Source organism: Marmota marmota, unplaced genomic scaffold (genome assembly GCF_001458135.2).
Source record: "Marmota marmota marmota unplaced genomic scaffold, marMar, whole genome shotgun sequence".
Classification (NCBI taxonomy): Eukaryota; Metazoa; Chordata; class Mammalia; order Rodentia; family Sciuridae; genus Marmota; species Marmota marmota.
In genome coordinates, this window is record NW_026000174.1 from 17,519,668 (window position 1) to 17,546,426 (window position 26,759).

General features: G+C 33.9%; 2 protein-coding genes across 2 annotated transcripts; both read right to left on the minus strand.

Annotated features, from left to right (window-relative positions):
- Positions 1–3,120: 3,120 nt before the first annotated feature.
- Positions 3,121–4,065, minus strand: LOC107157221 (olfactory receptor 51V1-like). Its single transcript, XM_015503554.1, has one exon. The coding sequence runs from the start codon at positions 4,063–4,065 to the stop codon at positions 3,121–3,123; it is 945 nt and encodes a 314-aa protein (XP_015359040.1).
- Positions 4,066–17,756: 13,691 nt separating this feature from the next.
- Positions 17,757–18,710, minus strand: LOC107160948 (olfactory receptor 52P1-like). The gene has a single exon (XM_015507517.1). The coding sequence runs from the start codon at positions 18,708–18,710 to the stop codon at positions 17,757–17,759; it is 954 nt and encodes a 317-aa protein (XP_015363003.1).
- Between the last annotated feature and the right edge of the window lie 8,049 nt (positions 18,711–26,759).

Below are 26,759 nucleotides of genomic sequence, written 5' to 3' on the forward strand. Positions count from 1 at the left end.
ATCTAATACCTGAACTCAACCCACTGGGAGAGAATTTAAAGCAGTAATTTCCTATGATAAATTACCTGTTGCACATGTACACCTTTGCCTTTTCTGTCTTTTGCAGCTTTCCATTATGATAACAAAATAACTGAGATGATTAACTTACAAAGAGGAGAGGATTATTTTGGTTCACTGCTTTGTATACTCTGGTACATGATCTATTGAGCCCTGTGGCAAGGCACCATACCACAGCAGGAGCACATGGCAGAATGAAAACACTGAACTCAGAATCCAGGAAGCAAAAGAGAAAAAGGCAGAGGTCCTGCAATTTCATGTGAAAGACCCACCTTCTATGCCTGACTCTGACATTGAATGGGTATACTATGATATTAATCCATGTTGTAGCATTACTCAGTATTCCATATCTTTTCATAGGTGGAAAATATTTTATTGAATGTATCTACTACATTTTTATATGATAATATTTGATGGACATTTCTGGTTTTTATTTTATTTTACATTTTGTGCTATTGCCAAGAATGCTATGGTGTACATTCATATACAAACATGTTTTCAAATCTTTTGGGCATATATGTAGCAGTTGGTTAGAATAATAATTCTACTTTTTTAACATTTTGAGAAGGTGATTAACTATTTTCTAAACCTGTTGTAACCTTTTGTATTCCCACCAACAAATGATGTTGGTTGAGATTTCTTAAGAGACTCAGTAACACTTGTGATTCTATTTACTTTGTGGTGATTCTGGTGGGTATGAATCTTGAGTTTTGATATGCTCTTCTCTAATGACTAATGATTGATGGTATAATATTGTTTATCATTAAATTATTTAATTAGAAGAGCTATGATTCCATTATCAAAAACATGATTTACAAATATATTTATTTCTGTCTATTGCTTTTCTTTGCGATGTCAAGGGGATGTCCTTTGAAGTACAAAATATTATAATTTTTCTTGATCATAATTTACATTTTTCTGTTGTTGATCATATTTTGATGGTATACTTAATAAATAGTTGCCTAAGAGAAGTCACAAAGATTTATTTGTATGTTTTATACCAAAGTTTTATAGATATTTACTGGTACACACCTCATATTATAGCTACTTTGGAGATTGAGCAGAATGGTGGATAATTCGGCCTAGACAACTTATCAAGACCATGTCTCAATATTAAAAAACAAATAAAAATGAAAAGTCCTGGTGTGTTGATTGCTGAGTGATAGAGCAGTTGCAAACTCATGATCACCTGAGTACAATCTCTAGTATAATTTTTAGTACCATCAAAGATGTGTGTGTGTGTGTGTGTGTGTAGATAGATTAGCTATTGCTAGAAATCTGTGATCACTTCAGAGTACATTTTTGCATATATGTAATCAGAACTCTAAGATCACTTTGTTTAGATACTGATGTCCCATTTATGCAGTACATGTTTCTTAAAATAGCTCTTTTTTCCTTCAATTTTGTCAACTTTATTACAAATCAATAGCACGTGAATGGATCACCTTATATCTATGATGCTCATGTCCAATTTCAAGAAGAGTTCATTATTAGCAAATGACAATCTTTCTAAAGAACTTATACAGTAGGCTAGTAGGCATGTCACAAACTTAATCTAAAAACATCAAGCAAATTGTCCGGCTGGAAGGTATGCTCTCATGCATGACAAATAAACAGTATTTTTTCTAGACTGATTTAATTTCAGTGATTAGAGATCCCTATGCCAAATCTTAACCTGTGCATGGGTGAAAAATCACCAGGGATTTTGTCTCCGTAGCACACTTCTATGTCTTTTGTTTCCTCAAATCCAGCTAGTCTGTTTAGCACTCATGAAATTGGAAATGGCAAGTATATTAAAGGACCTACATCAATGTCTACCATACATTCAGATATTATAAAAACAAAACGGTGTATTATTTTATAACCTCTTTTCCTTTAGCTCAACATGTTATGTGTAAAGCTTCACCAGTTAAATTACTAACCAGAAGATGAAAATTCCAGTTTCCAAAGATCCTGTTACCTGCAAACTGGTGGTTGGGCAAGTCAAAGGTGGGCTGAGACACAGAGGTTAGATGAAAGGTTATGGCTAAAGAAGTACTCACACCCTTCTTTATGTTTTTCTCTACATCTCCTCAGTACACAGTCACCCCTCTCTGCTAAGTTGTCAGAGCTTCAGGGATATATTTGTTTCTGTCCCCTCATGTAAAAATCCAGAAGAAAAGTAAGACTGAAGGATCTATGCTGAAATTAGAAAGTGAGACAGAATAGACAAATCTCATCTTGTAAACCTCTGAACCTATATGCATTTAGAAAAAATCAATTTGTATCAAAGAAATTAATATTTACTTCATTCTTATATAGAGCTTATATAAGGAATATTTATATTACTTGATCTTTGTAACAATCTAGGCACTATTTTTAATGGAAATGGAATTGAAATGAGTAATGATAAATGAAAATAATAATTTTTAAATATTAATTACTGTTGATATTGCAATTTCGATAAAGACACTAATAATAAAACTCTATTTTCCTCCACTATGGCACTTGCTGGTTGTTCCTATCTTCAGTTATATTATTGCACATAAACTGGGGGTGGGGGCAGTTGTTGGATTAGTGGACAATCTAGCATCAAGCTTACTTATTGTTTGTTTTAGTACTCTTTACAAGATTTAGGAAGTCCAGTCTCCTTATGATGTTTAGTCCATTAAATGGCCATGTGACTGAACGTGGTATAGGGCATATGGATAAACACAAAAATGCTGCTTAGAATAACAAAAATGGATAAAATAAAGGTTGGTCTTTCAGCAACTATTTAAAGGGAATTAGACATCAAAATTTACCTTTTTCCTGATCCATGTACTAAAATATACCTTCACTCATCTGTCCCTAATCAGTATGAATTTTACTTTCAAAAATTATCTAAGACATTAACATGGTTCTTATTCAACATACATATTATGATTTATAAAATTCTTCATAGATTTGTGGTAGCTGTGAAAAATCGGGGATACAATCATTTAAATAGAAGTTAGAGAATCTATTTTGAATTACTTACTGAATCTCAACTTTTCTTAACTGTACACATTGACTTCCAAATATATTCACATTGCAACTCAAGACTTAGACTGCTTTCAAGGAGAACAACCTCTGCACTCTCCTTCGTATCTGGTGGGTCTTGATACTGTAGATAATGGGGTTCATCAAGGGTGGGAAAAGGATATAGATGTTGCCCATGAGGACATGAACCAGAGGAGAGAGGTGTTTGCCAAAGCGATGAACCATGGTCAGACCAATGATTGGGATGTAGAAAACCAAAACAGCACAGATGTGAGACACACAGGTCTGTAAGGACTTCATTCTCTCCTCCCGGGATGCAATGGCTAAGACAGTGTGCAAGATCATAATGTAGGAGATTATGATGAGCACAGCATCCAGCAGCAAGTTCATGATCACCAGAACCAGAGCATAGATGCTGTTGAAGCGGATGTCTGAACAGGCCAATCGAAGTAAGTCTTGGTGCAGGCAGAAAGAGTGAGAGAGGATGTGAGGACGGCAGTAATTTAAGAACTTCAGGCGGATGATGGCAGGAGAAATGAATGAAAAACTTCTACACAAAATTGCCACCCCGATTTTCATGATATTGTCATTGGTTAGGATGGAGGAGTAGCGTAGAGGGTTGGAAATGGCAATGTAGCGGTCAAAGGCCATAGCCAGGAGGACAGAGGACTCCATGAGGGACAGACCATGGATGAAATAGGACTGAGCAATGCAGAAATCCAGGCTGATCTCTTGCATGAACCCATAGAGGACTCCCAGCACCGTGTGCACAGTGGACAGTCCCATGCACAGATCAGTGAGGGACAGCATGGCCAGGAAGTAGAACATGGGCTGGTGCAAGCTTGGCTCAGTCCTGATCACATGGAGCACCGTACAGTTTCCCAGGAACACCATGGCATAGATGGAGGAGAAGGGGATGGAGAGCCAGAGGGAGTAAACTTCTAGACCAGGAACGCCAGTGAGAACAAATGTTGAACTATTGAGGTGGGAGTGAGAGAGAGCAGACATGAGTAGAAGATGGAAAATCTTCTAAGAGAGCTATTTTAATTATTCAAGTTTGTGATTCCCAAATTTCCAGCAATGTTAATCTGCTTTCAGAAGAAAATCAAATATAATGCAATTGCCACAAGCATCAATATAGAAACGTGATGCTTTATTCCTGTTATCTCTACATGGAACTTACAGTGTGAGTAATGAGGATATCAGAAATTTAGGTGCTTTTATTCAGTTACAATAATGCTAATAGGTACATAGGGTTTAGTTTGCAATCTAGCCTTTTGGGAATGTCTGTTCAGTCTTAAAGAAAATTAATATATGACCACAGTGTAAAGCACTACCATGACTGATATACCCTTGGGATTAGGTGAAATACATGACCAATTTTCCACTTCAGTACCACATTATAGCTTTCCCCTGTTGCAACAGATCATAAAATCCCTTTAAATGTACTGGTTAGTATAATTTAACTTGACGAACATGGAAATTTGAATAAGAGACACTAAATCAATTAAGTGATATCTTAAATTTTGCTCAATTTTCTTTGCCTATTTAAATTATACTTTATATTTCTTTCTGTTTTCATCCACCCCTTCCACCTATATAAAATTTCGACTTTTTCTTAATCACAATGTAATCACCTTTTATATTACTTATTTCTGATATCATACTTGGCATGAATTTATGGAATTAATAAATATTCATACTATTCATTTTGTTAATGTCAGTGTTAAGTAACTACTTATTCTAATAAGTTTATTTATTTTAAGCATATAAAATTTTTTAAAAGCGAATCATGATATATGATTTGCATCTACCCTCCATAGATCTGTAGCAATTCCCTCAAATTTCAGAAATTCCCATTAATAATTTTACAGCAACATGACATGAGTTTCTTTGTTTGATTTTATAAAATATTGAATTTTATAAGAAAAAATCTAGGATTTTAGAATATAATTAAAGCTCCATAGAAGTCTACCAAATGATTTGTATAATTGGATAACAGAAAACTTTTTCTAATAAGAAGTGATTTGATCTTTTTGAAAGAAGTTAATATTTCCAAATATAAGGTCAATATTTAATTTTTTGATAATTTTGGTACTATCCTCAGAATATAATTTATTGGCTGCATACTAGCCTTGAGAGAAGGTACTTAATAAATTTGTTAAGGAGAAAAAGTTACCTTGAAATAGAATTGTATTATTCAAGAAATGTAGTATTTTTCTTAATAGGTATTCAGTTAAAATATCAGGGATTAATGCAATAATTTTTTTGAAACATGGCTTGGGGATGGTACTGGGAAATGTCACAAGATATTGAAATTACATGTCAATTTTTCTATGAAGTTTTTCTATGTCTGTAGAAACAGAGTTAAAAAAATTCCATCAAGCTATTTCAGTAATGTTCTTAACACAGAACTAATTAAATGGGGAAAATATTTTAATCAATGTGTGTCTCTTTTCTGTTTAATAAGAAACTTGTGGTTTGATATATTTTATGTTTTTATCTCTCTAAATGTAGTCCCTTACAAAAGTAGAGCCTCAATACACGTTTGTTGAATACAAGTATAAAATAATCACAGTAAATTCTGTAGCTTCTCCAAAAAAACTTGATTTTTGAAAGCTTTATCACAGAATCTAGTTAGAATCCCTATAAATATGCAAATAATTGATCATCATTTATATTTTGAAATAATTGGGTGTCTCCAAATATGTCTGAAATAATCTATGGAATATTCTCAGATATTTAATATACAACTATCACTAAATATAGATTCTACCTAACACAAAAGAACTAAAAGACCTCAAAATAATTTGTACTTTCATGTTCATTGAAGCACCATTCACAATAGTCATGTATGTAAACAACCTAAGTGTCTATCCACAGAAAAGGGAAAAATAAATTATAGTAGATGGATAAAATGAAATATCATGGATCTTAAAATGGAAGGCAAACCTTCCATATGTATCAATATGAATGAAACTAAGGATGTTATGCTAAGTGCAATAATCCAGACAAAGAAAGAAATGTATTCTATTAGAAAAGTGAAACTTAGAGGAAACAGAGAGTGGAATGATCATTGCCAGGGGCTGAAGTCTGAAGAAGTGAACACTTGTCGGTTATAGTTTAAATCTTAGAATTATGAAATGACTGTGTTCTAGATAGCTAGTGGACAACATACTAGTTGTGGTTAATGATCATGTTCTTATCATATACTGAAAATTCACTGAGAGAGTAGTTCTAAAGACTATATACACACAATGACAATTATGTGAAGTAATAGATATGTTAATTACCTTGATTGTGAAAATGATTACATAAGTACATATATCAAAACACTATATGTTTTATTCCTTAAAATAGACACTCTGCTTTGTTGCTTATATTTCAAAAGCTAATAAACTTTCTCATAGGTTCAATTCTTCTTTTTAACAGAGTTAACACACCACTCAAAAGTTAATCCTAGAAATACTGAGGAGTAAAATAGAAAATGAAGGGAAAATGTGTCAATCTGAATACCTATGTTAAATTCAGTCATGTGAATTTTTTTCCAGCAGCTATAAAATTATAATAGTACTTTTCGTCTTTAATCTGTCAGAATTGTGTTTTATAGCTGTGAAAAGCACAGGTGAGGTTGAATCAGGATGAAAGTATCTGCTTTCTTTCTCATCTCTTATACTATATACAGATGTCTTCACATAGTCTTTTAGGGAATGTTATAAATATTTTTGTGTTTTTTTATTGGTCATTTGCTGCTTCAAGTGGCCATTAAATATATTGGTGAAGTGCAGGCCAGTGTCCCTGAAGTAGTACTGTGCCTTATGGAAAAAATAACTGTTAGATAAGCTGGCTGAGTTCAATGCTAATGAATATATGGCAAATCTAGAAAAAGCAATATAAATTTCTCTGTCTATATGCAAATAATTAATGTAAAGTACTAAGGTATCATCTATTGTACATGATGAAGGAAGGTATAAAAAGATAAAAAGCAGCAAATTTGTAGATGCATAAGGTGGTAACTGATTGAAACAGTGAGTAGATAGCATTGTTATCCAATAGAAACTATATCTGGAGTTAGGAAAACAAATTCTTTGTAGATAATGTGGACTACCTCCAGGTTTTAAAAGAGAATATGATATGAAAAATGTTAAGCATATAGATAATGCAAGGCTGGAGATCATGGAACTGCAATAAACTTTTTGGAAGAACAAAACTCACCATTTTTATCCAGGAATATTTTACGGAAATAGCTTTTTTTGTTTTTTATTTTATTTTATTTTTTTTAATATTTTGTTCCTTTTGTTTCATTATTGGAGACAGAACTTAGGAGTGCTCTGAAATACATGTCCAGCCCTTCCAATTTTAACTTTTTTTTTTAAAGACAGATTCTTTTTAAGGTGCACAGTCTGGGCTCCAACTTGCTATCCTTCTGCTTTAGTCCCCAAGTGGATGGGAATATAGGTGTGTGCCACAAGGCCCAAATGACAAATTAAGTTTTTAGGACATGGGAAACTGAATCTATATTAACACAAGTGACATTTCAGGTATCAAAACACAGTGAGCACGAGCACAGACTTGTAAGATCTTATCTGAGTTCCATTCACTTGATGAGTCTGGAAACAGTGATATAATGATACAAATGGCCCATTAATCAGGCAAATTTTAGCTTCTGTGTTAGTTACCTTTCTGTCACTAAAATAAAATACCTGGAATGATTAACTTATGAAGATAAAAATTTTGTTCAGGCTCATAGTTTGCAGATACTGGCATGTTATAAATTGATTCCATCCATTTGAGCCTGTGCCAAGGTAACATGTGTGGCAGAAGTACGCGATGAACAAAACACTTAACCAGAAATACAAAGAGAAAAAGGGAGAATCCCATAAATTTCCTTTGAGAACTCTCTTCCAACAACCTGAGTGTAACTTGGAGCATACTGTTTTTGAGATTCATCCATATTGTATTATTTATTATTCAGCATTCTACTTCTTTTTACATTTGCATTTGTGTTTTTTCCCACTTTTTGACTATCACCAATAATGCTATGATAAGCATTTATATACAAACATAAGTTTTCAATTCTCTTGGGTAGATATCCAGCTGTGGATCAGAATAATAATTCTATTTTTTAACATTTTTAGAAGCTGATAAACTATTTCCCAAAGCCTCTGAAACATTTTATATTTCAAGCAATAACATGTTGGTTGAGATTTCTTTATAAACTCACCAACACTTGTTATTCTCTCTATTTTGATTCTGGTGGGTATGAATCTTGAGACAGGGCTTAATGAACAAAAATGTCAGTTCTCAAGCCTTTTCCAGCTTCTAGAGGCTATCTACATTTTTTGGATATATTCCTGATTTGATCTTAAAGGTCCTGCAGGACATTGAAGAAATGCAAAATCACAGTTTATCAAGTGATATTCTTAAAAAAAGGTAACTGTGAGATCATAGAGGATTGAACCACTCATATGTTAGCAATTAAGTACTTATGCCATAGACTTTTCATAGATGGCACATAATTTGTTACAAGTTTAAATAGCATTGTTTCTATAGGTGTAAAAAATCATTCCACAAATTTTGGTACATTTAGCCACTGTCACATAATTTGACAAGAAAAAAATCACAATTCTCATCCTGGCACCATGTGTTTTAAGAAATACAATAGTTGTTTTTCATGGAGAAATTCTAGTTTTATAGTTCTGTCCCTACGTTTATTATTTTATGCTAAGGTTGCTCTTCTTTTCCAACTTCCATTGTCTCACTCTACACAATTAATATGTATTTTCAGTTTATACCAGTAACTATGGAAACTGGAAAAAAAGAAATAACCAAGGTATGAATAATGTGCAGGAATTAAAAGCAATCTAGAACATTCCCTTCAGCCACTCCTTCCTTCAATAGTGAAGTCAAAGACCCTATCTGAAGACTTTGATCAGATTTCCTCTTTGAGACACCCTTATTCAGATTCTCTGTATATGAAGCCTCCCTGGGAAGATCACAGAACTGTAGAAAGTTACAGCAGGTAAGAGTTTCAAAATCAAGAAGTCATGTGTTATCACTTTATATATAAATAAAATGAGACCCCAAGATAAGATTTTACTAGAATTGTCTCATAATATACAGAATAGATAAGTATTCTTGGACAATCAGGAAGCCTAAAATATATGCATATTTTACCTATCGGTTAATCACAATTGTCTATAAAAAAGGATCATGATGGCTGCAGAGTTCCCTAATTCAAGGTTGATTTTTAATTAGTGATGAAAACAGTACCTTTATGGGGAAATTTTCCTTTTTTTAGAAACTAGGAATGACTCTCTAGATCAACCACTGTTTTCCTATGCAAACAAACAAAAACTATATTAACCACTCATGCTTCAGAATATTATAGCTAAAAGAGTTTATGATATACACATTGGTTAAAGTACAGAGATTATAAGTCTTGGTAATTCCATTTTGTGTAAAATAGCACTTCTCTGGTATAACCACATTAAAAAGTGTTTCACTGAGCCAGCTTACACGGAAGATAAGATGGTTGATTCTGGATATTGGGAGTTGTCTAGCAGGTGTTGGTGAAAACTGAGACATACCAGAGATGCTTTCCAAAAGTGGGGACAATGGTTTTATGTAAATATCTCAGTGGTGTTCAGAAAAGCTGTTTTTGATATAGATAATATCACTTTCAATTTTTTGAAGGTAATTTATGAGTCCCTTGAGTATACTGGAACTGGTGTCTTAGAATTGGTTCTGACCTCTTCCCAGCTTCAACGCATTCTATTTCAGAAGTCATTTAGATAAGAGCCAGAATAAGCAATTTATGGTTTTGATGACACTTCTTTATCTTTCTTCTATCAACTCAGGTGTTAGGAGCTGCCCAAAACTGAGTCTTTTTAAAATTTTTATTTGTTCTTTTCAGTTATACATGACAGCAACATGTACTTTGGCATATTTATACAAACATGGAATATATCTTATTTTAATTAGGATTCTAATCTTGTGGATATACACAATATTGAGACTATTTGTGGTGTATTTACATATGAACATAGGAAAGATATGTTAGATTGCACAGTCTTTCCTATTCCTATGCCCCCTCCTTTCCCTTCACCCCCATTTGTCTAATCCACTGAACTTCTATTCTTTCCCTCCCCCCACTTTTCATTGGTTAACATCCATGTATCAGAGAGAATATTCAACCTTTGTTTTTGTGGATTGGCTTATTTTACATCACAAGAGTCTCCAAATCCATTCATTTATCAGTGAATGTCATACAGTCATTCATTATGATTCATTAATCATTCATTATGATTCATAGTCATTCATTATGATTCATTAATATTTCATTGTGTATATAAACCATATTTCTATACCCATTTATCTGTTGATGAGCGTCTAGGTTGATTCCATAATTTAGCTATCCTGAATTGTGCTGCTATAAATATTGATGTGGCTGCATCATTGTAGTATGCTGATTTTAAATCCTTTGGATATATACCAAGAAGTGATATAATTGCATCAAATGGTGGTTCATTCCTAGTTTTTTGAGGAAGCGCCATACTTCTTTCCAGAGTGGTTGCACCAATTTGCAGTCCCACCAGCAATATATGAGTGTACTCTTTTGACCACGTTCTTGCCAACATTTATTGTTGCTTGTATTCTTGTTAATTGCTATTCTGACTGGAGTGAAATGAAATCTCAGTGTAGTTTTAATTTCCATTTCTCTAGTTTCTAGAGATGTTGAACTTTTTTTCATACACTTGTTGACCATTTATATTTCTTCTTTTGAGAAGTGTCTATTTATTTCCTTTGCCAATTTATTGATTTGAGTTATTTGTGTGGGGGGATTGTTTTTGGTGTTAAGCTTTTTGAGTTCTCTGTATATTTTGGAAATTAAAGCTCTAGCTGCCTATCTCATGTGCAGGTGGAAAATATTTTATCCCATTCTGTATGCTCTCTCTTCCTGCTCTTTATTGTTTCCTTTGCTATGAGGAAGCTTTTTAGTTTGATACCATCCCATTTATTAATTTTAAAATTTTACTTCTACAGTTTTAGGAATCCAAGATTGAGTCCTATGCTCTGAATACTTAATGGATGGTCCCGGAGTTACTGAGATTCAGGGAGGAAAAACGATGGAGTCTTACAATGCTTCCTTATGCCTTCTCCACTTAAATAAGGCTAGAAGGATCAGTTAAAATTCTTGGCCTGTAGAAATTATTATTTTGTCACTCATCAATTCCTCAGTAGAATCACGTTATTGACTTCATTTGAATGTTGATTGCTGAGAGCCATAGCCGAGTCGGAATGGCCCGTGATTTGTGCCCAGCCAGACTGTGGCAGTTGATATTTCTTCTGCTATACATGTCTCTAGGAATGAATTTCTTCATCTGCATGGAATGCAACAGTGGGGTACACTGATCTGTTCACATAGGAAGACCAGAAAATAAAATATGCGAGTCATTGTTCACATGAGTGACTATGCACTTTGAAGGGAAACATTTTGGTAATATTTAAAGAGGATATTGGGAACTGAACCTATGATTGTACCTAAGGGATTTAGTCTGAGTAAGTTTTAACTCTGACATTTAAAATTCTGACACTCATAAAAGGAAATTAATTTTCATATAAGATTTGATCTAAGACATGGGGAATGTTAAAAAGTAGTAGTGATTTCCTTTGGTCTCCGGGTATTTTCCCTTTCTTCTCTCATCGGAACTAGTGTTCTTCAAACATTGCACTAAGAAGGGCATTTGTTTTTGCTTGGGTCAGCATAGGAACAGTAAGTTGTAGCAAAAGTAGATGAAACTTATATCCCAAGGTAGGATGATCCTTAGAATTTTTCCTAGATTTATCCTCTATCCTTCCCAGTCTTATGTGTCCATTTTTAACTGCAGGAAAAGAGCAACTGGATTTCCATCTGCATTAAAATCTGAGTAAATTGGATGTTTAATCAATTGAGAGAAAATTAAACTCATTAATTTATTAATTTTCAGTGGGTTATATTAATTAACCAGTCTCTCACTGAGGACATAAAAGAGGAATATCAACTTCTATTTAAGTCCATAAGAAATTGTTGCATAAAGAAAATAATGTTTCAGTTGAGAATTGAATAATTCACAGAATTTGTTGGTAAAGTGCAGAAATCAGGGGGAAAAAAAGTCAGGAACAGGAAATGAGCAAAGGAAAGTTAAAAAAGACATGTACATAATTCCAGAATACATTTTCTAACAACAAGAAAAATGCTTATAAGGAGGGTTGAAGTGAATGACAATAGTAATATTAATAGTATAGTGTATATAGTATACAGTGCTGCCTACATGGTAAGCATTCTTTTAAGCACAGTTTTCAAGTCATGCTTTTTCAAGTACTTCAGTTACAGTCATTTCACCATAGAGCTTTCCTTGAAGACCAAGTAAAGAGCCCAGATAATTTGATGTAATATTCTTTCTGGGAAGCATAAAATACTAGAACTAAGTAATGGTTTTTATCATTGATTATTTTATTTTTGGATTGCATGATAAGGTGTGGTTTAAGAGGTAGAAAGATCTAAATATGAGAATTATAAAAGGTGGTACTATCCCAGTGTTACAGGTGAGCAAAGAAATACCAAAAACAGGTCATGGTGGATATCTTAGAGTGGTAGGATTTAATTAATTTTCATCAGAATAGAAATAATCTCTTTTAATAGATATGACATCATCCTAAGAATGAGGCTCCATTCAGGTGATTCTCAATCCTAAACAATGTAGTTCTGGAAGAGATAGTGGAGACCAACAAAGCAAATGATCATGTGTGATATGTCAAGGATGAACAGGTGAGGAGTTTTCCTGGAAACTAAGACTTTCTTCTCTAACAAAGAGGAGAAATAATCTATACATACTACAGTAAATTAGCGTGGGCACAACTGAAGGAACTAACTTTGTTATTCCAGGATATACAGTACGCATGACATTTCAAAGGATTATGTATTGTGTTTATATCTGAATTCTACAGTGAGGAGGTGATTTGTGTTGAAAGCCTCATACATCTAGCTGTAATGTGTGCACCATGGAGTCTCTGCACTTCTGGGTTGGTATCCCTTTCTGTGCCAGGTACATCACTGCTCTCTGGAAGAATTCCCAACTCCTAGTCACCATCAAAGCCAAGTGCAAATTGCTTGAGCCCAGTGTACCTCCTTTCTGGGAATGCTAGGAGCCACTGCTTTCACTACTTGTATTCTGCCCAAGATGTTAGAAAATTCTGGATTTCATCTATAGAAACTGTACTTTGATAGCTGTGTCTTACAGATATGGTTCACCAATACATTCCAGGGTAGTGAGTCAGGTGTTTGGCTGGCTATGTCATTGGACCACTATGTGGCAATGTGTGATCCTGAAACACGCAAACACTTTTACTCACCAATTTCTCACTCAGATTAGGTTTGAGGTGGCACTCTGAGTCACCTTTTTATCTGCATGTCTCATTCTCATAAATGCTGTTTCAGATTCAGATGGAGCACTGTGGTCTCCCATTTATACTGGGAACATGTGACCATACTGAAGGTGGCATCAGAAGACATTTGAATCAACAAGATATATATGTAATGCTGGTGTGACTTCAATATACTGAAATGTGACATAACTTTCACCACACTCTCTTACTTTCAAATATTCATAATTGTCTTCAAGCTGCTCAAAAGGAAACTAGACTATGCCACCTATGTTTATATCTTCTCTGAGTTTCATCTCCCGGCTTTCACCTTCTTTACCCACAGGTTGGGCTTTGCATTCCATTCTAATTCATACTCTTATGTTTTATTTTTGAGCTATTTGTCCCATCTTTGCTCAGTACTATCACTTATGGGTAGATTCCCAACTTATTATAAAACATGTGTCAAAGATTTTCTGTTGGAATAACTTTTGGTTTACAGCTAGCAGCTACAATCAGCTCAAAGTGCTAGTAAAACCTATGCTCGTACAAGCCTGACAGGAACACCTGCAGGACAGGGCACTCTGCTTTAGCGAGCCATCAGTGAAACCACCTCCTCAGTGCTTGAGGTCAGCGTTGCCAAGCTACAAGGCCAGAAAACTGAGAGTTAGGTGCTTCAGGGCATGAAATCCCTGACTCATAAGGCCCCCTCCCCTTGGGACAATGATCCTTCCAGTCTGCCTTCCACTGTGTAGCAATATTTAGAGCTTCCTCATAGTGTGGCTACATTAATCATAAGATGATTGGTTTCTAGATGTTGTATAACCTGCTTGCTTATGTATGATTGGAAGATGCGTTCTATATCAGTTGTAATCACTTCCGCATTAAAAGAGCTTTCCTGGAGGTCGACTGCGGTTGTCACCTGCCAGCTTCCACCAGCTCCTGGTGTCTGTGTGTTGACTCTGTGTCTCTAACCCTGCGACTGAGGTAGCCGAGTGACCAATTGACCACACCAGTAACCAGAATGTATACAATTTTCCACTTTGATGATCCTCTTGTTTTCTCATTGATCTGATTTGAAATAATGGAAGGTCACTCTGAAAAGGCCTTTTTCTTGGTGAGAATCAGTGTTTGTTTTTTTTTAAGTTAATGGTGTATTGAAATAAGAAGTTCTAGTTCTTCTCTTGAGATAATAATACTTTGACTCATAATTTATTTTTTTTGAGTTACATACTCTAGGCAAACTAAGCCCATCTAGTTCACCTTTATATCTCTAAAGCTGGTATGTAATGAATATTATTTTGTTGACTAAATGAAATAGTAAAATTACATTCATTATTTAATTTCATCCTTTTATGTACATGCTAACCCTGTAAAGCATTTAAGGAATGGCAGAGATGATGAAACTTTGAGCTGAGATGAATGGAAAGCCTATTCCTCATCCGGGAACAGAAATTACAAATATCAAAAAGCAAAATAAAACCTGCAGTTCATTATTTGAATTGAAATTATTAATATATTCAAGGTTTTCAAAATGTATGAATATCTACAAAAACAAGCACAGATGTAATGTGTATACTATGGTGTGCTATGTGTGTTTATGTGAGTGTGCCGTGTATGGCTGTACTTCTAGCCCCTTGTCCTCTGGTCTTTGAGCAGTGATCCCTCAATAACAGCACAACTGAAATATGCTTCACCATCCTTTGCCAAGCAAATACTAAGCATCATCACCAGGTGGAAAACTCAATTCTGTGAATCTGCAAGTCTATCAAATTCCATTTGTTATCTTGAGGTCATTATATGAGCTACTTTTTTTTCAGATTTAATGCTTAATATCATCAACTTCCTTTGTTTCCATATTATGCATTGCTAACTAGATGGACACTGCTTTAAGGTAGGGGGAAGATGAGATTCATCTGTATGTTTCTAATGCTGCAGAACTCTATGACAAAAGGCTCATCAAAGCCCTGGCCGACCCACTGCCCTGACTGTAAGCCTTTTGATGTCTCACACTTTAAGAATTTGCAGCAAGGTCTTAATTCTAATACCTGTAACTCCACCATGTTGTCATGTTCCATCATAAATCTTAAGAACGCCTCTTGTGAGTCTGAAAACTGCACCCCATTAGTCAATCAAATTTCATGAGCCACTGAGGATTTTAAGATAGGACTACTTTATCAACTGAAGTACAGAGTTTATGGACACTTCCTTCCCTTTATTTTCATATTCCACTCTTTTTACTTAGTTTAAAACATGGGTTTTAAAATTTTCTCTTGAGACTTTTCTCTAATTTACATGTTGTTTAGAAAAGTGTGGTTTAATCTCCCAGTGTTTGGGGATTTCTATCCATGTTCTGTTAATAATTTGTTATGTAATTCTATTGTGGTATGAAAACATACTTTGTATAATTTCCATTTCTCTATATCTCTATTCATTGGATATAATTTCCATTTCTCTATATCTCTATTCATGGTCTATAATGTGAATGCTCTTTGTGAAAACTGCATGTGAGCTTGAGGAAAATGTTTATTTACATGTTGCTAGATGAAGTTTTCTATAAATGTCATTCAAACCGGGTGGCTTAGTGGTGCTCTTTGGGTCACCTCCATCTTTACCAATATATTCTCTTCTTAATTGATGAAAATTAAGAAGTCAAGTCTGATTATAATAGTAGATTTGTATTATTTTCATACAGTTCTATCAATTTTATTCAACTATTTTGTTGCTGTGCTATTAGGATAAATCACATTAATTATTAGTCTGATTGTACAATTAATCCCTCATCATTACATAATGACCACGCTACTTTTAATAATTTTCTTTGGTCCACAGTGATTTATCTAAAATTAATATAGTTACTCTAGCTTTACTTGGTGAGTTATCATTGCATATAATTTTTCATAGCTCTACTTTTAACCTTTATGTGTTTTTACATTTAAAGTGCATTTCTTATATTCAATACATAGTTATTTACTACGTTTTTTTGTCCTCTCTGAAAATTGTTTCAATTTGCATATTTAGACAATTTACATTTAATGTGGTTATTCACATTAGTAGATTAATATCCACCATGTTTGTAATTGCTTTTTATTTATTGTATTTATTCTCTCTTTGTCATTCCTTCTTTTTCTGTCATTTCTGAAGTTCATTGACTATATTAGAGATTTCAGGGTTAGAATACCAGTTACACAACCCTGACACACTTAGTGGTCTCCCTTGAGGTTTAAATGTTCATTTACAACTAATCAAAAACCCCCCTTTCCAAGAATATAATTCTGCTTCATAGGAAGTGCAGGTTCCTTATAATGGAGTTTTCCCAGTCCCTACCTTCACCTTCATAATATTGTTCCTGTTCTCTCGTGTCTGCATACCTCATGGTCACTGAGATTTTTCTTGTCTCTTCTGCTCTGATCAACAAATTAGTTATTAAATCGATTATTATAAGAAATATCAAATATTTTACCTCTAGTTATGATTTTCTGAGGTTCTTTCTTTATATAAATTCAAGTCTCTGGTATATGTATATTTTCTTCTCTGAGAAATTAGGTTTAACCTTCTTTTTTAAATATTTTTTTTAGTTGTAGATGGATACAATATCTTTATTTTGTTTATTTATTTTTATGTGGTGCTGAGGATCATGCCTCACACATGTAAGGCAAGTGCTCTATCACTGAGACAAACTATAGACCCTAGGTTTAACATTCTTTTAGAGCAAAACACTCTTGTCTTCAGTGCTGTCTGTTTGAGGTAAGCTCATATGGACTGATTCTCTGGGTTTATCTGACTCTCTAAATTTTGGGTTAGCAGTTTGCCATGTAATTTCATATCTCTGGAGAATTGGATAAACATGATTGTCATTTTTTTAAGATATATTTCTTGCCATAAGAATGGAAGGAATGTTTTCCAAACTTTTCATACATGGGAACAGAAACTGAAACTCCTGATTGTCTTTTACTCTGCACTTTCCTCTAATTATCTAGAGAGCTTGCTGCATATTGCTTCATCAATAGATATAGATATTGAGAGGTAGATACATGGAGAAACAAGGATACAAATATATTTAAACAACAATTGTGAAATATGGGAAGACAGAGAATGAAATGATAAATATGTTTCTCTGAGAGATTGCCATGAAAATAAAACTCAACGATAAAGAAAAAAAATAGACCACATCAAATATCCTTGCTACAAAGGTTAACTGAGAAATGACATTTTGAAGACAAGGTTGGAAATGTTGTTAATCCATCATAACTTCATAAACCATATTCTTCCAACAAAAGTTGTAGTGAAATGTTTTAATGTTCAGAAATTTTCTTATTTGGGAAGAAGAGACCCACCACCCGGTCCCGAATCTGCTTGGTTTTGATTCCATACACCAGGGGATTGACTGTGGGAGGTACCAGAAGGTATAGACTTGCAAAGAGTATATGGATGCTTGGAGGAACCTTCTTGCCTATGCGATGAGTTAAGAAGCTAAACAGTGCAGGTGTGTAGGAGACAAGGATAGTGCAAACATGGGCAGCACAGGTGCCCAGGGCTTTGGAGCGGGCATTCTGGGAAGACAGCCGGAAGACTGCCTGGAGAATTTTGATATAGGATGTGGCTATGAGCCCCAGGTCCAATATCATCACTGAAAGGGCCACAGAAATGCCATATGCTCTGTTAATAAGGGTGTTGGCATTGGCCAACTTCACCACGGCCATGTGCTCACAGTAGACATGATTGATGATATAATTTGTATAGTATGGCAGCCTCTTGATAAGAATAGGACAGGGCAGAACCATGAGTATAGCTCGGCTGACACCAACTAGGCCCATTTTAATGATTTTAGATGTTGTTAGGATGGTTGTGTAATGCAATGGGACGCAGATAGCCACATAGCGATCAAAAGCCATGGCAACTAGGAGAGCTGATTCAATAATACAGAGTGTGTGGATAAAATACATTTGTGTTAGGCATATGTTAAAGCCAATCCTGTGATCATTAAACCAGAAGATGCTAAGCATCTTGGGGGCTGTGGAAGAGGAAAGAGCCATGTCATTCACTGCCAGCATGCAAAGGAAGAAATACATAGGCTGGTGGAGGCTTGGCTCTAGCTTGACAGTAGCAATGATGATGCTGTTCCCCAGCAGGGTCAGGGCAAACAGGAGGAAGACAGGGATGCCGATCCAGCAATGAAAATCTTGCAAGCCAGGAATACCAACGAGGAAGAAAGATGAAATTGGGTGATGTGTACCATTATCTTCCATGTTAACACTTGAGAGGCTGCATGTTCAGTATCAAGTATGAAGGCAAAACCCCTGTGAGCAGGTATCACGACGACAGAACTCCTCCATGGCTCTGCAAAGGTAGATTCAATAAGCACTTGAGAATAGCCTATCTTAAGGGCTTGCTCTTTTTCAAAACTTCCATAAATCCTTAGGGAAATATCTTCTTTTGTGATCCCTAATATCTTGATTTGTAAATAAGAAAATGAAATTAAACTGTCTCTATTTTTTTCCTTTTAAACTTTATTCTACTTTTTAAATTTTTGTTATCTAGGAAGTAAACAGATAATGATAAAATGGTTCTGTCTTTGTATCTGTAAATTTTCAGGATGATGTGATACAGATTGTCTTAAGAAAAGCAAAGGCCTGCTGATTGTGTTAATCCCAATTACTAGAGTGGCCTAGGCAGGGGGAATTCCAAGTTCAAGGGCAGCCTGGGAGACTGAGGAAGACCCTGTCAAACTAGAATGTAAAAAAGCCCATTCATAATCATTTGCGCAGCATGTGACAAATCCTGGGTTCAATACTCCATACTGCAAAAAAAGAAAAGAAGGAAGGGAGGGACGGAGGGAGGGACAGGAAACAAAAGGGAAAAACATGCACAAATAACAGACAAGCAAGGCCACTGATCTCAGGGAACTTTCAATCAAGTATGCAACTACATATAGGCGTACACACATACACACGAACTGTACATTCAAGGATGTGCATATTAATAATTAGCATGCTATTCAAAAGGCAGTTGGCAGTTAGCATTTTAACAATATACTGTCTACAGATAACTTAATAAAATAATCAGTAGTGTAGAATAAAGAATCTCAGAAACTAAATATGACCAAAGTTCTTTAGGACACTGAAAAGAATAAACTCTTACTATACTTTGGATCACTATATTCTTAATTCAGAAAAAATCTTGACGATAGTCCAAATATTGACAAGATATTAGAAACTTACTTTAGTATTAGGAGTACCTCCTGAAATAATAAGTAGAAAAATAAAAATTTTCATTGGAATTTTAACATACATTAGTTACATATTTTTTAGACTTTCTTTTTTAAAAATTTTTTTCACCATGATTTTATCCTATACTACTTGGCCTTTCTATGCAATTAAAAACAGAATTTACAGATTTCATTTAATAATTCATTCAATTTCACTAAGAACCTAGGCCAGAAAAGAAGGATTAACTGGCTTTTCTGATCCAGCCAAGAAAAGTTAAATTTATTCACTATCATATAAACGTACCATTCACAATTTATTTTAAAGGATTTTCATGAAAATACATTTCACATGTACATGTCATAAAATAAAATGTTGCAAATAAGTTATCTGCTTTTCCAAAGTAACTGTGAATATTTTATTTTTTATTCTTTCAGATAATTAAAATATTGCCCTAAATAAACATATTAGCAGTTAATGGGATAATGTGAGACTTTTCAATGTCCTGCCCACCCATGTGTCCTCATCCTAGGTCTGGCTTTGTTAATACTCCTACTCAGTGGCAGTAAAGACCCAAGCACCAAATCCACTCCTCTGAGTCTGACCCACCATGACTATTTTCCTGTGACCTTTATTATGAGCTTGTACTTTGATTCTAGTAATTGTCCTCTAATCTTCTTCCTCAGATGCAGATTCCTCCTATTATCTTAATTCTGAAATCTTAACACCTGTTTTCATAATATACCTATTTTTATTTCTAGTTGTTCCTAATATCTAAATTCCATTCCTTGAATTCCACAAATGTGAATGTTCAATAAACATTAAGGGATATTCTAATTAACAGTGCTTCTTTGGATTTCCAAATATCACATTAAAAAAAAAAAAAAACTTTTTTGGTGATGAGATGTGCATTGTCTTATTAAATCTATGCTCTTGTGGATCTATGTAAATGAGCATATGCGGTGTTTTCTTGTAAGAAGGTAAGAATCAGAAGTTGAGTTACATTAATAGTTTAAGAGTCTTAAGAATTTAAACTTATCCAGAATACAAAAACTGAGTTATGGAGCATTATATATTAAAGATGGGTTTTATAATTCCAGAGAGAGATACAAACTTGGAGTTAGAAACTAGGAGTGTGAAATGCTTAAAGCCTGAAAGGTTTTGAGGTTCAATACAAAGAATACATTTTAAGGTTTGTTTGATTTTTTCCTCTTTTAGGAGAAGCAAAATTTTAAGAAGTTGTTGGAAGAGAATTATATACACAAGAAGAAAAGCAAAACATCTAGAAATATAAACATACCTCCTAGCTAAGAAAATTGCATAAGATAAAAATCAAGGTTAATTATTTACATATATTTACATATTAACAAATTATGTCTTTTAGTTGTAAATTAATTGTGATAAGATAATAAAAAAAATATGTTGTCACTTTGACTGGACAAGAGGACAGCTTCTCTTGAAGCTCCAGAACTTATAAAACAGAGGCAACTGCAGAGAACAATTCCTCCAGAAACCATTTCCTATATAAATCCCCAACCTTCTGGAAAGGTTTTTTTAATTTTTCCTGGGCCTATTTTGAATGAAATCAATGAGGTCCTTCATTTTGGATTTAGTAGATTAGCAGCAAAGTGAAAAGACCAGAGAATACCCTCCTGCTCTGCCATTGTGTCTGTTTCTGAAACAGGTAAATGTCAATCTTCCCGCCACATGTTCTGTTGATAACTTACCTGCATCTGGATCTGTTTGCACAGACCCAGATGGAATCTGCCACTTCAGAGAGAAGAGTGCTAGTGGCACATGTGACACTTTCTAAATTTTCTGATATAAATTATATGTGGTTTTGCATGTGTGTGTGTGTGTGTTTATTTACTGTCTTCTCTCATTTCAAGTTTTTCTAAACAATATTCACTCCTTTTTTTTCAAATCTCCCCTACTCTGAATTTTATTTCCTGGTGACAGCAGTCACACAGTCATTTAGACCAGAAATCTCAGGGTTATCTTTTATCCTTCTCCCTTAGTAACTTTAAGATTGCAAACAAGTCATTTTGTCTTGTTGAATTCAATTATCTCATATTCACATATTCATCAAATATAGTATACCTCACCTATGTCCATCTTCTTTAGTTAATTTTTTCATTAACTGACATACACTCCATGATTTGGCTTTCTAATTACTTTTCCTTGTTTTTTTTTTTTTTTTTTGTTGTTGTTGTTTTGTTTTGTATTGTTTTGTTTTTAAATTCCATAGAAATCCATTTTCTCACATCATCAGAGTCATGTTTCCAACATTACATAGTAGTTTACTTAAAACCTTACCATTAAGGACCCTGGGGCTGGGGCTGAGCAGTAGAGCACTTGCCTGGCAAGTGTGAGGCACTGGGTTCGATTCTCAGCATCACATATAAATAAATAAAATAAAGATCTATCAACTACTAAAAAAACGTAAAAACAACAACAACAAAAACAACCTTATCATTAAAACAATCTTCTAATAGCTCTTAGATCACTTTCTATGACTTTAAATCTACTCTACACTTGGACTTAATTGCAGTTTCTCTTGTCTGGTGGGTGAATTTCTACTTATCTTTTTAATGTGTACCAAACACAACTATAATAACTTTTCTCTTTATTTTAAAAAGTTACACAATCTTTTCTTTCCAATATTCTTTTAACTTGGAAATAGTTTAGTGATTACAAATAATAGTCTCTTGTTAACTAGTAATTTACAAACTCTACATAACGAAGAGTTTATATCTTAATGAATTTCATGTTTCTGGACTTTACATGAAATACACAGTTTAAATCTTAACGGACTTTATATTTCTGTTGTGTCAGCTCACATCTTGGCATAATAAAAGCAATTAATCTGTGATTTTGGTATTAAATGAAACATTCTTTACATGTTGTAATATCACAATAGTTTATAGGTGTCTTTGGCTTATAAGAGCAGTTTTTCTTTTGTTCACAAATTAGCTTTTCTCAAAAAGTTCATTCTTGTTCACTTGGAACAATATAATCAAGTTTTTAAATTGATTATATGCACTTAATTGCTAGTAACTTGAGTTTTTGTTTATTTATTTTGGAATAGCAGAGGGTGAAGATGTAAGGTGACTCTGATTTACCTACATGTGGGTTCATTACTAGGTACCAAGGGAATTATTTTGAAATGTTGAGCATAGTATTCCACAACAACATGTTTCATGGTAGATACAAGTCAAGAACCTATCTCATATTTTCGTCCATTTATACATGAATGTGCTTACATATACACATGCACACATATACCTACACACACACACACACACACACACACACACACACCCCATTCTGAATTTTGTATCAATTCTTTCAAGAGGCTGTTATTTCAAATTTTGCTTTCTCCCAAGGAATAAGTCAAGTGAATTAAAATAAAAAGGACAACAAATTATATGTGCCAAATCTATTTTCAGTCTCTTTAACTGCTCTTAGGGCTTGAGCAAAAAGTTAATTATATTGTCGTAAATGATTGTAGCAATTTTTTCCACAAATAAAAATACTCATGTCAACAATTTCAACTTCTTTGATAAAATTTGAGTTTATTTCCTTATCTTAAAATTAAAAGAAGACAAAAAGAAAACAAACAACTAATTTTCTTTAAATAGATCCTATGTCCAAATGATGTGATCAGGAGAGTGCTCATGAACCTCATTCACTGAATTGTTACTTTTCACTTCGTTACACTTGTGTACAATCTACTTAATGTATTTTATATTATCTTTGATATCTGGAAATAACTATATCCCAGACCCACATGCATTGAAGAGTTTCCTACATGGCTTATATTTTACTGTTCCACTCTTAGATTAATAAATTACTATAAGGTATGTATGGGTGAACCTTTTCTGAACCCACTTCACTTCTCTCAATTGGTAATGTAATTTCCTTATGAATCAAAACAGACACATTTATCATCATCAATAACTGTACCTCCTCTGAAAACATCAGCTCCAACCAACTGTATCATGGGCAGTCTCCCAACCTCTAATTCTCCCAGCACAAGTACCTTCTCTCATATAAACATAGACCTTTTGAAATATCAATCCATATATTCATTTGTCAGTATATTAAAACATCTTATTACATTTTCTTTCTTTGTTCCTTTGCAACTCACCAGCATTGTATCCAACTCTTTTGCTTCTGCACCTGAATTCTTGAACACTATTAGGAAAATGACAAAACCATCCAAGTTAGTGCCATTTAAATCATATTTCAATTTTCCTACCTCTAAAATGTGCATAATAAAAAAAATAAATTTTATTTTAATTGTGTTGTTATAAGGACTATATCAACTGATAAATGTGAAATGCTTAGTCTGCCACTTGGCACATAGTAAGCACCTAATAAGTGTTAGTTATTATTGATAGAGACATTGATCAAATAACATCTCCCAGTTATGCTTGGAATTCACAACAAATTCTTTAAAATCCTGGTTATATATTCAATAGGAGATGGATCTTTATGAACTTCTTTACCTCTTGATACCTTGGTTTCTTAATAAGTATGATGAAGATAAAAATAATTACTACATCATAAAATTATTTCTACAAGAAAATGTTCACATAAATAAGAACTAGAAACATAGTGAACATTCAGCAAATGCTAGCTTTAAATAGATTTAATTAACCTTCCTAAACTGTGTTAGATACCACTTCTTAGAAGGGAAAACTTTTAAGAATTATGAATTACCTACAAGCATTCTTAAATGTACATGTATCCTTATTACTCATTCCCTAAAAGAAAGAAGGCCTCCCATTCCCACACATAAGTATTCACCACACGTACCTCTGATCTAATCTATATTTAGAACTAACTGTGTCAGCAGCCTCTATTCTATTTAATTTAAATCCTTTTTTCACCACTCTATCCTTTCTCTTAGGCAATTGCACCTTAAAACAAACCAATTCATTTCTTTCTTGTCTCCATTTATATCATCTTTTTTAAAGGAAATTGAATATTCCCTATCTATTTTGAAAAATAATCTATTGACCTGATGGATGCAGGAAAAACTACTAAAATTTTTTGTATCTATTTATTTTTATATTTATATCCTTCATGGGACTCTGAGGGTCATGAAAAGGAAAGTACTGAAATACAAAAGATTTTCAATGAATTTCCGAGGAAAATTCATGTTTTTGTATATCCTCCACAGCCAAAGTATTTCATAGATTTTTATCCTGTTTCTGAAGCTTGTGACTGCCCTACTCTAAATGGTATTTCTGTAATAATTCTGTAACCTATGCCTTCCTCAACTTTTCTGTAAACATATTCTTTCCATTTTATGACTAACATGAGTTCCAAAATCAGAAACCATAGAAACTTCATAGGTTTTTGCATAAAAATCCCAAAACAAAACAACAACAGAAAAGATACTAAACTAATACTTTTTTATCTTTGGAGAACATTTGATTTCTATTCTCTAGTTCTAAATCACATTACTCAAACTATATATATGTCTGTTATAAACATGTATCTGGATTTTTCTACCTGCATATCATCTTTTCCTCCTTGACTGCAAAATACTTTATCTCAAATAATGCATCACAAAATAAATAACATGTACTGTTGCTCCCTGAAAATTCTCAAATGATCCTTTTTCATCGCAGTGATCAAACAAAGAAACTTACCTGGTTAAAATACATGAAGGCAGTGGCTCTTGGGCATTGAGTCCTCTGTGAAAAACTTGGTAATTATGGTTGTCCTATAACAGGAGATTATGAAGGTCACTTGTCTTATCAGGCTTTGGAAGGCCCAAAGGTCCACTGATTATACACAGCAGAGATATACACATGGAGGGGAGACAACACTACAACTATGCACAGACATTTGTACATGAAAGCTATAACACTATAAACATCACAGCACTGGTATGGGCATAGAGGGCTTCTATTACTATTTTAGAAAATATAGTCTCTAGAGACAGGGTCATGGTGCTTGGCTTGACTGGAGTACAAAATAAATATTTACTCAATTGAAAATGCTTAAGAAGATCAAGATTTCCCAGAGTCTAGTACTTATATACAGATGCATATTAAGACAAGGACATTGCAGACCTACCCTGGATTGGCACAATTTGATTTCAATGTAGATCCCAGCTAATAATAATGACACCAAGAACTTAAAATTCGGGATATTTCAAGATTAACATTATTATTTTAAATGCATACCATCTTATTGGAATATGATTTCTACATGTCCAGTCACTTCAAGATTCGCCTTCCTATATCCAGTGTTCTTCTGTGCACTGAAAAAGTCTGCAGTGCAGCTGCAGTTTCTTCAGTTAGTGAGGAATTAGATGCTCTCTTCAACAGCCTTGCTCATCTATAGCGTCAGTAGATCAAATTTCCTGCCCCTCTGGATTTTTAGCTTCTGATACTTTCTGGTCTACTACAGTAGTCAAATGATAATTTAGTTACTCATATACTTCAGGTATTACTTTCTTCCTGTTACTAGGAAAGAAAACACTTTCACATGCTGGAGAGTCCTTTGTGATTTTCACTCACGGAAAAGAGTGGATTTAAAGAATTATTTCTTATGATTGTTGATCCTCAGTTTTTCTCATGGATTTATAGCTGCTTCCTTTATATAGAGCACATTTTATAACAAAATTATAAATTTTGTTAGTTGTAAATGCTGCAAGTAATTCTCCCAATTGAGTCATCTGTTAAGTTTTTCTATGATTTCTTTAATTGAAAAAGAAAATAAAAGCCCTTCATTTTATGTAAAGTCATCACAATTTTGCCTATTATTTATTCTTGGGATTTCCTTTGTATTATTTTTAGATTTTTTCATACTATATCACAAAGATATATTAATGCATTCCTTTCTGACTTCATGTGTTTTGTAATGTCTTTCTTTTTTTTTTAATTTTTTATTGGTGGTTGTTCAAAACATTACAAATTTCTTGACATATTCCACACTTTGATTCAAGTGGGTTATGAACTCCCACCTTCACCGCATACACAGATTGCAGAATCACATCAGTTACACATCCATTGATTTACATATTGCCATACTAGTGTCTGTTGTGCTCCGCTGCCTTTCCCATCCTCCACC

Excerpts from the sequence above, each read along its gene's own strand:
- LOC107157221 (XM_015503554.1), bottom strand. The coding sequence starts at position 4,065 with ATGTCTGCTCTCTCTCACTCCCACCTCAATAGTTCAACATTTGTTCTC.
- LOC107160948 (XM_015507517.1), bottom strand. The coding sequence starts at position 18,710 with ATGGAAGATAATGGTACACATCACCCAATTTCATCTTTCTTCCTCGTT.